Below are 13,241 nucleotides of genomic sequence, written 5' to 3' on the forward strand. Positions count from 1 at the left end.
GAACACAGGATGTGGTGTAAATGGGGACAGAGAGCATTAGAGTACTGTGGAAACCACTTTAACACCACCCACTGATTTTCTGCTGACTGCTCCTACCCTTCAAAGAGCTGCTGCTGGGAGGGCTGGCTGGAAAATGACTGCATCCGGGCCCGGAGGTGCCACTCTCACACTGTTAGCTGCTAAAACTTTGTCATCGCGCAGGAAACTACTGATATGCATCAACATCCATGTATGGGGGTGGGGGTGGTGGAGAAAATTTGCAGCCTGCATTTTGCCTCTGGGGACAGCAAGGAGTGATGTTGTGTTGGATCCATCATGTTTATATTTTTTGTCCAATCACCTACACTCAGTGGCCACTTTATGAGTTACCTCCTGTACACAATAAAGTGGCCACGAAATATATGTTCATGGTCTTCTGCTGCTGTAGCAGACCCACTTCACATTCAATGTGTTGTGCATTTGGAGATGCTCCTCTGCACGGCAGTGTTGCAATGCATAGTTATTTGAATTACTGTCACTTTCCTGTCATCTTGAACCAGTCTGGCCATTCTCCTCTGACGTCTCTCATTAACAAGGTGTTTTTCACCCACAGAACTGTTGCTCACTGAATGGTTTTAGTTTATCACACCATTCTCTGTAAACTCTGGAGACTGTTGTGTGTGAAAATACCAGGAAATCAGCTCTTTCTGAGAAACTCAAACCACCCCATTTGGCAACAAAAATCATTCTGCAATCCGTCATTTAAATCACTTTTCACTCCATTCTGATGTTCGGTCTAAACCTTTTGACCCTGTCTGCATGCTTTTATGCATTGAGTTGCTGCCACATGATTGGCAGATGAGATACTTACATTAACGAGCAGGTATACGAGTGTAGCTAATAAAATGGCCACTGAGTGTGCGTCCCATAGTGGTGGACACCCCCACCATGGGGAAATGGGTTTGTACTTTCTGCCCCAGTTATGCCACCTGTGGGTTCTGAAAAATGTAACTAAAGAGATTGAGGAAGCATTAGTTATGATGTTATGATGTTTCAATAATCACATGATGCTGGAAAGGTTCAGGAAGACTGGAAAATTGCAAATGTCACTCCACACTTCAAGAAGGGAGGGAAGCAGAAGAAACAAAATTATACACCAATAAGCCCGACGAAGTTGAAAGTAAATGGTTTATCCAAATACTGTATGTATATATCAACAAATACTGCCCTGAGATTCATTTACTTCCAGGCATTCACAGTCAGACAAAGTAGTACAATAGAATCAATGAAAAACGCACACCAGGACTGACAAACAACCAATGTGCAAGAGAAGACAAGCTGTGAAATACAAAAAGTAAACAATAAATGGATAAATAACAATAAATGTGTGTAGTTTTTCACTGACTCCATTGTCATTCTCTGTTTTACTGAAAAAGCTTGTAAGAATATGAATCTCAAGGTGGTATATCGTAACATGTACGTACTTTACCAAATTTCCTTTGAACTTTGGTGTTGTTCTGCCATTTAAGAAGGGCAATGAGGCAAAGCAGGAAATTCCAGGTTGGAAAACCTTACATCAGTGGTAGGAAAACAGAGGCACAGAGCAATTCACAACTGGAAAAGCATTGACATTAGGGATAGTCAGCATGGATTTGTGTAGGGAAGTCTTACAAACTTGATTGAGATTTTCAGGAGGTGCAGGCTATAGATCTTGTATACATGGAGCTTAGAAAGCTTTTGACAATGTGTCTCATGGTAGGCTGATCCAGAAGATTAAGGTCATTGGATCGATGAAATCTTTGTAAATTGGATGTAAAGTTGACTTATTCATAGAAGACAGAAAGTAGTTGTAGAGGGTTGTTATTCTGACTTGAGGTGTGTGACCAGTGTTATTCCACAGGGATCAATACTTGGAGCTGAGTTGTTGTAATATATAAAAATAATTTTAATGAAAACACGGACGGGTGGGTTAGTAAGTTCGCAGATCATTCAAAAAAATATTGGTGTTGTTATGGGTGGTGTAAAATATTGCCAAAGGATACAGCAGAATATAAATCAAAGTTCACAGTTCAAATCCAAAGTAAATTTATTATCAATGTAAATATATATCACTATATACAACCCTGAGATTCATTTTTTTATGGGCATTCACAGTAAATACAAAGAAACACAATAGAAACAGTGAAAAAAATACACAAACAAGATAGATAAACAATGTACAAAAGACAACAAACTATTGATCTTGATACTGCAGATATGGACAGGATGATTTCAGGTGCAGTTTAATCCAGCCAAGTGTAAGGCTTTACACTTTAACACATCAAATGTAAAGGGTCAGTACACAGTTAATTGCAGGACCCTTAACAATGCTGATATTCAAAAGGATCTTGGGGTCCATGTCCATTGTTTCCTGTAATAGTCTGCACAGGTTAATGGGGTGGTAAAGAAGGTAATTGGCATGCTTGCCTTGCCTTTGAGGAATTGAGTTTAACATTAAGGAAATTATAACATGGAGTCTTGATCTGACAGTCAACCTAATTTGACCTTGTGCTTTATTGTCTGCCGGTCAGTGCATGATATTTTAAACTTTATTCTGCAATCTGTTATTGTTTTTCCTCCTACTACCTCAATTCACTGTTGTAATGAAATGTTCTGTAGGGATGACATGCATAACAAAGTTTTTTGTTGGAACTCAGTTAATGTGACATTAATAAATCAACTGATCAGTTTACCAGCTTTTTAAAGTTCTGGTTAGGCTGCAACTGGAGTTTTGCATTCAGTTCTGGTGTCACGAGGAGGGGACAAGGGTGCTGGGAGAGGACCCACACGCAGGACACAAACATGTCTTTCTTAGGTTCAATAAAATAGCATTTATTACTCGCTACACAGAAAATCGGGAAATCAAGGAGGACAAAGGGGAACACGAACCTCGGACTAGGGGACTAGGGACTTGGATCGCCGCGGACCTGGGACTTGGAAACAGGGAACTGGGATCGCCCCGGCCATGACTAGGACAGTGGGAACATGGACAGCTGCGGACCTGGGACTTGGAAACAGGGAACTGGGATCGCCCCGGCCATGACTAGGACAATGGGAACATGGACAGCCACGGCCCTTGGACAGTGGGAACGGGGACAGCCGCGGACCTTGGACAGTGGGAACGGGGACAGCCGCGGACCTTGGACAGTGGGAACAGGGACAGCCGCGGCCATGACTGGGACCCTGGGAACTGGGACCGCTGCAGACCTTGGACTAGGAGACTAGGACCTTGATTCACCGCCACCAGAAACTTGGACACCATGGATCACTGCAGCCAGAAACGTGGACACCAAAACACAGGACAAGGAACTTTGAGCCAGGACTCCTCCTTCAGCTCAGGCACCGAGCCGGGACTCTTCGAGGGGTAGACACAGACAATGGGCATGAATGTCGAGCCAGGACTCCTCCTTCCACTCAGGCACCGAGCTGGGACTCTTCTTCAGGGGATAGACACAGACACTGGGCATGAACATGGAGCCGGAACTCCGCCTTCAACTCAGGCACCGAGCCGGGACTCTTCGAGGGTAGACACAGACAAGGGGCATGAATGTCAAGTCAGGACTCTGCCTTTAACTCACCCCTGGCAGATTGACTCTGGCGAAGGAAGGCGAATCGCTGGTACTCCGATGCAGGCTGGATAACTCTGTCTTGTCGTAGCGACGGCAACTTGCTAAGGCTTCTTAACACTCTCGCCCCGAACAGCTAAATCCAGGGGCTTATAAGCTGCCAGTTCAGGTCGAGAGTCAATCACCTTAATTGCCAATCTCAAGGGACACATGAAATGGAATTAGAAGGGAACAAAGAGTCAATGGTCCGGATCATAACGCAACCTAACTAAATTTAAAGGGGAACTGATCCAGACCATGACATCTGATTGCTCTAGTCTGGGAATGATAGCAGGTCTGTTAGTGGACTCTTCAAACCCTCGTACCTTTGTCCCGGGACCGGCTCTTTCACAGCTTGAGCCAGGCTAGACTCTCAATCAGTGTCCCTCTGAAGGAATTCCATGCCAAACCTCAGCCTCTGGTCTGCCCCCTCACATCTGTGTGATTGGATGTGGTAGAGGTGGCTTTACTCCGTATATAACTCATGTTGTCTCTGCCCATGATATATTTATGGGACAATGTGAAGGGAGCTTCATTCTGTACTTACCCCATGATGTCCCTGCCTCAGATGTGCTTGTGGTACATTGCAGAGGGAGATTTACCATGTATTTAACCCATGATATCCCTGCTCAGGATGTTTGATGGGATGGCACAGAGGGAGTATTCCTCCGTATTTAACCCATGTTGTCTTTGCTCTGGAGGTATTTTATGGGATACTGTAGAGCAGGGGTTCCAGACCTTTTTCTAATGCCATGGAGGCATTACTGCCCATCCTTTCACACTCTTCCACTCTCTCAGAGACAGGTCCGCCACCTTACCTTGCCTCAGTTCTGATTGTTGATTGTTTGCCAGAAAAAGTGTGGTTAACAAACTATTTTATTGCTATCCTTGTTTCGTTAACCATCAGACAGACATCGCTGAAGTTCACCAACGTCATCTCACACCTGAAGATGCACTGGAGATATTTAAGAGACACTCAGATAAGCACATGGACGAAAGAAAAATGGATGGGCATATGGGAGGGAGGAGTTAGATTGTTCTTATAATAAGTTAAAATCTTGGCACAACATTTACCTAAGCATAAAATAATTTTAAACTTTAAAGAGGAACTCAGAAACTCAGACAGCATCTGTGGAGGAACATAAACAGTCGATGTTTCGAGCCAAGATTCTTTACCAGGACAGATTTGACCCAAAATGTTGACTGTCTACTTACTTCCATAGATGCTGCCTGACTTGCTAAGTTCTTCCAGCATCTTGTGTGTGTTGTTCAATATTCCTAGCATCTCTTTTGTTTCAACTTTAAAGAGTTGAGCTAAGAATGTAAGAATTGGAGTTTGCACTTTTCTCGATGATGAGTTTGTTTCCTCCGGGTGCTCTGGTTTCCTCCCACATCCCAAAGTTGTGCAAGTTGGAGATTAATTGGCCGTTGTAATCTGTAGGTGTGTGGTAGAACAGAGTATGGGTGAATGGGCAATAGTTAGGATTGCTCTGCAAGCCAGCGGAGACTCGATGGGCTGAATTGCCTCTTTCAACTCTGTGCAAAACGAAGAGCTTTAGAGCTGCTGAATCTAGATATCTTCTTCACACTTGCAAAACTGTGTCGCTATGTCTGTAAACATTATTCATCGGCACACAGATAACAGATCACTTCTTCAAGTGAGGTTACTTGTAAAGGAGAACTACATATCTTTGAACTAAATATAAACATCTTATTTCATATCCTGAATACAAAAAGCACTTGAGTAAATTGTGTTCATTTACCCTCAATGATCTCCACCTCTTGTTAGACAGTGAAATGTGAGATAGTTTGGATCAGACAACGTTAAGCTGGTTAATAGCTTTACAGAAGTTACTGGCAAATTATTTTACATTTTCATTTTGTATTGATCAATGCTTTCTCACCTCACTGTCCCAACTCACTGCCTGTAATTCACCACTAAATGTCTCCAGCAGGAAGGAGAAAGCAGGCTTTGCCACAAGAATGGTTTCCATGGGAAATGGGGAACCACAATATGGTGCTGCTGGGAGTATATTGGGCTCTAATGGAATTTGGAAGTGAAGTCTGGGATTTCTTTTCACTTTGAGAGTCATGGGCACAGGGACTCAGTTACAAGAGATCCCGTCCAACGATCCCCACTGAGGAGCAGCAGGCCATTGTCTCCTGCACCATCACTGACCTTATCAACTCTGAAGATCTCCAATCCAATGCCACCAACCAGAGTTCCCTTACACCACACCCCCACCCCGTTTCCACCCAAAGTCCATAAACCTGACTGACCAGGTAGACCCATTTTTTCTGCCCGTTCCTGTCCCACCGAGCTTGGGGCTGCATACCTCAAATTTGTTTTTTTGTCCCCCTGGTTCAGTCCCTTCCAACCTACGTCCGTGGCACTTCATGCACACTTGATCTTTTCAATGACTTTACGTTCCCTGGCCCCAATCATCTCAGTTTCACTATGGGTGTCCAATCCGAATACATCCCCACCCCTCATCAGAAGGGCCTTAAAGATCTCTTCGCAGACATCCACGAAAACAGAGAAGTGTCCCAAAGAATGAACGACAGATAAACATAAGAACCCCAAAGTCCCCCCAGCTCCCCTCCCTCATGTGCGTAAGAGCAGCGAGCAACAATCCCCCTCCCCCACCAGCAAATAAAGCAAGCATCGGTACCACCTCCGAGCACTCATCGTGAGCAAAGCAATAGCAAAGACACAGTCTTGCAGTTACTCCACAGACTTCACATTTCATCCGGCATTTGACATTCCACAGGTTCTCTCTCTCCCTGATAAGGGAGAAAGAGGCGTCTCCATTTTCTCCCCAGTGAGCGGGGAGACATAACAACAACCCGCTGGTTTATGATGTTAAAAGTCTGTTATGTCACTTTTTTTGAGCTCTGTGCCTGAAGATTGCACAGATCCCGGGTCTTCGGGCCCACAGCAGATATCCTGACTCCCTTAACGATACACGGGTCTCCTGCCGTGACACCCACCCTCGATCCACCCTTCTCCAGAGCCCCGAGATCTTAAGCTCCTGAATTCGAGCCGGACTCTCAGGATCCAAACCCTTGGTGTGCCGAACGACGGGCATTCCTGAAACCCTGAGAACAGGTCCCATTCCCGCGAAGAACCGATGTCAGTGTGTAACTCCGGGACAGGGTCTTCACAAGAACCTTGAATGGGAAAAATAAAGATATTAAAGATGGAAATAGAGCTGTTTCTGAAGATGAAAGCAAAGGAGTCGACGTTTAGCCTCATCTTAAGATCACTCCACCTCCTTTTTTAAATAAGTAGGGAGAAAAGAGAGTGAAAATAGTGAAGTGGTATTCATGTGTTCATTGTCCATTCAGAAGTCTGATATCGCAGAGGAAGAAGCTGTAAGCAATACGCTCAGCATGTGTCTTCAGGCTCTAGTACATCCTACCTGATGGTATTATTGTAAAAAGGGCAGGTCTTGGGGGTCCTTAATGGCGGATGCCACCTTTTTTTGCCGTTGCAATTTGAAGCTGTCCTTGATAGTGGGAAGGCGACTACCCATAGTGGTGTGGGCTATATTTACAACTCTGCAGGTTTTTCTCATCCTGTTTGGTGACTCCTCAAAACCAATCGGAGATGCAACAAGTCAGAATGTTCTCCATGGCACATCTTTAGCATTCTAACTAGTCACATCATCAGAGAAGGTGGGGCTACCGCTGATTCCTCCAGTGGAATCTGCAGGCAGCTTCCAGATCCAATGAGCAGGCTAGCATTTTCTGTGACTGCCAGCCTCACTGCAGGGAAGATCTGTGAATGTAAGGACTTAATATAACCACGATATGGAGAATCAATTCAAAGAAGTGGTTGTCATTGACATCCCTTCAACATTGTCCTTCAGATACCTCGAAGTAAAGAAGGATATTCTGTGCAAGTCCCACAGTAGGGTTATTGTGATGGACATGGATTTCATGACCTGTTGAGTTTCTCCAGGAACAATTCTGTCCAGAATAGCCATCTGTAGCTGGCATGGTGGTTACAATTCTGATCCTAGATCACAAACTCCACACAATTGAATGTGGAGACCATCTGGGAGCAGTTCCAGTGAGGGGCTGGAAAATCCATGGAGATACCGGTGTGATCCAGAGAGGGAAGGGGAAGAGTTAGAGATAGACCTTGTAACTGAAACTGCCTCACTGTAGGCTCATAATGAGTTACCAATCCCACTGTGAATTCAATCTCCGATGGTGATGAATGGAAAGGTGTGTCTTCTGTCACTATGATAGTGTGGTGAGTACTCATGGAACAACCAACAACAATCTCGTCAGTAGGAAAGATGTCTTTGTGTTCCAACATCTTATCAGTTATTCTCTTTTCCCAATCCTCTGGTATTGGTGAGTCATCAAAGTTGACTGACTTCAATGTCAATTTTCCTAATAGAAGAGACTATTTCTCTTCCTTTTTCTTTACTGGGAAACTAGAAACTCCTGACATCTCCTCCTGAGGTGTTGCTGACAATCACTGTTCTCCTGTTAGAATAGACAGCCAAAGATTTCTGCAGTTCAGGTCTCACCAGCACTCCTGCAGACAAGAGTGGCTTTTCTTCCTGATCGTCAGGAGCATCCACAAAAAAGACTGGGGTACTGGGCATTCCTGAAAATCTGGGTGTTCCAGTCACTCGAACTCCTCCGGCAGAAGGTAAAGTGACTGGTTTGGACTGAGTACACCACACAGTTCCTCGTTTATTCTCATCACCCTGCACAGGAGAAACTTGACCATTCTCAAAAGCAGCTCTGAATACAGGGCAAACAGACAAAGTTCTCAGAAAGTTCTCTCCCTTTCTCTTTTTCCATGCTCCCGTGAGCTTTCTCACAATGGAAGTGTTTGTTCCCACAAGAATGTCAGTTTTAACTTTGACAACTGGATCTGGGCAAACCAACACAAGTGCATCAATAGTCTCAGCTACCACAATATCTGCTCCTGAATACACCAGTGTCAACGACAAAAAACCATCATGAGGGTAATCATCAGCACTAAGCCCCCAAACCTCAAGGGCACTGATCGGAGCCAACAGCAAATGCGTCAAATCCCTGTTGAAAAGGATCTCTAGAATAAAGGAACTTGAGAACCCATGTCAAGTATGACTCTAGCATAAAAACCTTTAGTCTGTCTAGAGACATCAGAACTTGGCCCCACTAAGCCTTCAGGAATAATGTTTTGCACTTTAGTATTGTTGTTGATACACTGATTGGAACGTATTTGCTCCAGGACGTCAGACTGTTCCTTCACTCGGTCCCTCTGTTGTTTCCCATCTTTTTCTGTTTGATTATCCATTGGTTTACTTTTCGAAGATCTCCCTGTCTCTAACAATCTCATTTGAAATGTCCATCTTCTCCACACTTGTAACAGAAAATACCAGTCCTATCCTTCACCCTATGCAGCAGCATTCCTCTGCTTTGTGATTTCCACAGGAGGGTTGGGCTTTCCAGTGGATACGTCATGTTTATCTGCAGCATTAACAGACATCTATTGAGACATATCAGCTTGAATGTTTCTCACCTCATTTCTCAAAAGTTCTACTTCTGTGGCATCAATGGTTACTTTAGCAACAGGGCCTACAACTGAAGACATTACTCGGCTTTTGGAAACATTTCACTCCTCAATCATGTTTTCTTAGTGACTCATCAAAATGGTGGATCACACATCTTGTGGGTCATTGGAATACGTAGAGCAACCATAACTTAGATAGATAGATAGATAGATACTTTATTCATCCCCATGGGGAAATTCAACTTTTTTCCAATGTCCCATACACTTGTTGTAGCAAAACTAATTACATACAATACTTAACTCAGTAAAAAATATGATATGCATCTAAATCACTATCTCAAAAAGCATTAATAATAGCTTTTAAAAAGTTCTTAAGTCCTGGCGGTTGAGTTGTAAAGCCTAATGGCATTGGGGAGTATTGACCTCTTCATCCTGTCTGAGGAGCATTGCATCGATAGTAACCTGTCGCTGAAACTGCTTCTCTGTCTCTGGATGGTGTTATGTAGAGGATGTTCAGAGTTTTCCATAATTGACCGTAGCCTACTCAGTGCCCTTCGCTCAGCTACCGATGTTAAACTCTCCAGTACTTTGCCCACGACAGAGCCCGCCTTCCTTACCAGCTTATTAAGACGTGAGGCATCCCTCTTCTTAATGCTTCCTCCCCAACACGCTACCACAAAGAAGAGGGCGCTCTCCACAACTGACCTATAGAACATCTTCAGCATCTCACTACAGACATTGAATGACGCCAACCTTCTAAGGAAGTACAGTCGACTCTGTGCCTTCCTGCACAAGGCATCTGTGTTGGCAGTCCAGTCTAGCTTCTCGTCTAACTGTACTCCCAGATACTTGTAGGTCTTAACCTGCTCCACACATTCTCCATTAATGATCACTGGCTCCATATGAGGCCTAGATCTCCTAAAGTCCACCACCATCTCCTTGGTCTTGGTGATATTGAGACGCAGGTAGTTTGAGTTGCACCATATCACAAAGTCCTGTATCAGTTTCCTATACTCCTCCTCCTGTCCATTCCTGACACACCCCACTATGGCCGTGTCATCAGCGAACTTCTGCACATGACAGGACTCCGAGTTATATTGGAAGTCTGATGTGTACAGGGTGAACAGGACCGGAGAGAGTACGGTTCCCTGCGGCGCTCCTGTGCTGCTGACCACCGTGTCAGACCTACAGTCTCCCAACCGCACATACTGAGGTCTATCTGTCAAGTAGTCCACTATCCAATCCACCATGTGAGAGTCTTGTGACAATGCGCCCTTCATAACTTGCTGCACCCTCAAGCAATTTATCTCAGAAAGTTGAATGCATCCTTTGCGACACAAGCAGTGCAACAGTTTATCCAGCTGGAAGAAGGAAGCAGAGAGTTTCTCTCCTTCCCCTTGGAATGTGTATCTGAATCTCACCAGGGGTTCCGCTGAACTTTCAGTGGTGCCAAAAGCGTTTTTCAAAGCTTACATAGAGGTAACTGATGTGGTGAAAGGATTTTCTGCCTTTCGAAACCTCACTATAATCAGCAGCAGAGCCCTCTAAACCCTCTAGCAGTCTCTGTTTCTTTATATTGTCTGAGCATTGCCTCTCATCCAACTCAGCTTAAGCCTGATCCTTCTTCTCTGTGCTTGACCCCAGAGTACATTCTCAGCTTATGGTAACCTTGGATCTCAGCAGGTACACTTTGCCATTTCTCAACCAGTGATGTGATAGCAGAAACCAGCTTAGAATTTAGATCAACAACTGAAGGAGTTAGTAGATTGTTAACATCAGTCAGAGTTTTCGCTTCATTCCTCAGAAAAGAGAGCAACTTGAACTGAAAATCTTCACCTTCAGCAGCATCTGGAGTTGTTTCATGTGCAACTCTAAACACATGAACTGGCCATGTCGCTGCCTCCCCTGTTATTCCTATCACATCAGGCAGAGTGAGTTCAGTCACATCTCTCGAGGTCTGGACTAGCACAAAATATTTGCCAAATGATTTGTTCAGATGTTGATCATTCATTGTAACTTTTCCCAGAACTTTGACAAGATCGAAGGCTTTAACTAAAGTGTCATTATTGACATAAGCAGAACGATTGCTCATTACACAAGCATTGTGAGCAAATCACACTAAACAAACTCTCCAGAGTGAAATGCAAATCAAGTCTGCAGAAAGTGCTGAGCAGATCAAGTTGTGTCAGAGGTCAAGAAGTGTGAAGCACTGCACACTGATAAATTACAGTAGAACAAGCCAATTCTGAAGGAAACACCAAAGCCAAGTTGCCTATACTCATGGACTTCAGTATCAAAACGCTGATGAAAGCAGCTCCACTAAGCAGTGCTCACCCTTCACACTTCCTGTTCTCTGACACAACTTCATCTGCTAAGCACTTTCTGCAGACTTGGTTTGTATTTGTGAAAAATGCTCTCATTGCACGACTTCCAGACTCAGGGCAATTTGAGAGTTATACATTGGTGGTTCTCATCACGCAGAACACTGAGCAGCTATTGTGAATCCAGGGGCTCATTCCAGGAGGATATTACGGATCACCTTTTGAGACAACTTGCTTATTGAGAGATGTCCCTATGACAAATCATTTCCTCATTGCAGCTGCTGTGGAGGAATTTGAATTCCATTTGGACCTGGGGTGCTGGGGCCTGTGGAGCAGCATCTGTAGTAGATGCAGCACTGTGCCTCCCTGATGCTAGATCCAGGGGAATCCGTTCATCAATTGTTGAAAGTGAAACTTTCATCATTATCATCATCTTTGCTCAGAGGGGTGGAGTGAGAGTGGAACGAGCTGCCAGTGGAAGTATTGGAAACAGTTTCAATTTCAACATTTAACAGTAATTTGAAGAAATACATAGATGGGAGGGGTATGGAGGGCTATGTTCTGGGTGCAGGTCAATGGGGCTAGGCAGAATAACAGTTCAGCACAGACTAGATGAGCAGCAGGGCCTGTTTCTGTGCTGTAGTCCTCTATGACTCTATGACTACAGCTGTGTTGGTAATATTTGTACCTCTCTTCCTCTCTACAACAGATGTGGATGAATGCCAGGATAAAAATGCGTGCGGAGTGAACATGACCTGTCGTAACTCTGCTGGGTCTTTTTACTGCGTCTGCAAAGCTGGATATCACCAGAAGCAGGGAGACACTCAGCTGGCCTGTACAGGTGAAAATAGAATGATTACTGAGAGCTGAGAATCAGAACAAGTAATGCTGGAAACACTACACAAGTCAGGGACAACTCATGCAAAGAAAAAGAATTTGTGTTTCAAAGTGTTAATGAGTTTTAAACTTTGAAATCTCAACTCCATTTCTCCCTACGCAGTCTCTGACAAAGCTGCTGAGTTGTAGGGGTGTTGCTCTGGATTTCCAGAATCTGCAGAACATCTTGTGCCTCTACAAGTTTCTAAATATCATTGACATTCAAAGAAACACTTTGGTGTGTGTAGTGGAATGTAAGGAGTGAGACTGAGGTTGGGTCAGTGTGGGGTGTGTAGGGACAGTGGGGTGTGAGGATGAGGTTGGGTCAGTGTGGGGTGTGTAGGGACGGTGGGGTGGGGAGCTGAGGTTGGGTCAGTTTGCAGTGTGTAGGGACAGTGGGATGGGGGGCTGAGGTTGGGTCATTGTGGGGTGTGTAGGGACAGTGGGGTGGGGGGCTGAGGTTGGGTCATTGTGGGGTGTGTAGGGACAGTGGGGTGGGGAGCTGAGGTTGGGTCAGTTTGGAGTGTGTAGGGACAGTGGGATGGGGGGCTGAGGTTGGGTCATTGTGGGGTGTGTAGGGACGGTGGGGAATGAGGCTGAGGTTGGGTCAGTGTGGGGTGTGTTAGGACAGTGGGGTGGGGGCTGAGATTGGGTCAGTGTGGGGTGTGTAGGGACAGTGGGGTGGGAGGCTGAGGTTGGGTCAGTGTGGGGTGTGTAGGGACAGTGGGGTGGGGGGCTGAGGTTGGGTCAGTGTGGGGTGTGTAGGGACAGTGGGGTGTGAGGCTGAGATTGGGTCAGTGTGGGGTGTGTAGGGACAGTGGGGTGGGGGTTGAGGTTGGGTCAGTGTGGGGTGTGTAGGGACAGTGGGGTTGTGGGTTGAGGTTGGGTCAGTGTGGGGTG

General features: G+C 45.0%; 1 protein-coding gene across 1 annotated transcript in view; it reads left to right on the forward strand.

The window, feature by feature from the left end:
* LOC140739660 (adhesion G protein-coupled receptor E3-like) overlaps positions 1-13,241 on the forward strand; it is a 119,412-nt gene that overhangs the window by 71,207 nt on the left and 34,964 nt on the right. Inside the window, exon 5 of the mRNA XM_073068034.1 lies at positions 12,175-12,306. Within this exon, the coding sequence (XP_072924135.1) occupies positions 12,175-12,306 (132 nt within the window). The remainder of the gene's footprint in view (positions 1-12,174; positions 12,307-13,241) is intronic.

This window comes from Hemitrygon akajei, chromosome 16 (genome assembly GCF_048418815.1).
Source record: "Hemitrygon akajei chromosome 16, sHemAka1.3, whole genome shotgun sequence".
NCBI classification, from domain to species: Eukaryota; Metazoa; Chordata; class Chondrichthyes; order Myliobatiformes; family Dasyatidae; genus Hemitrygon; species Hemitrygon akajei.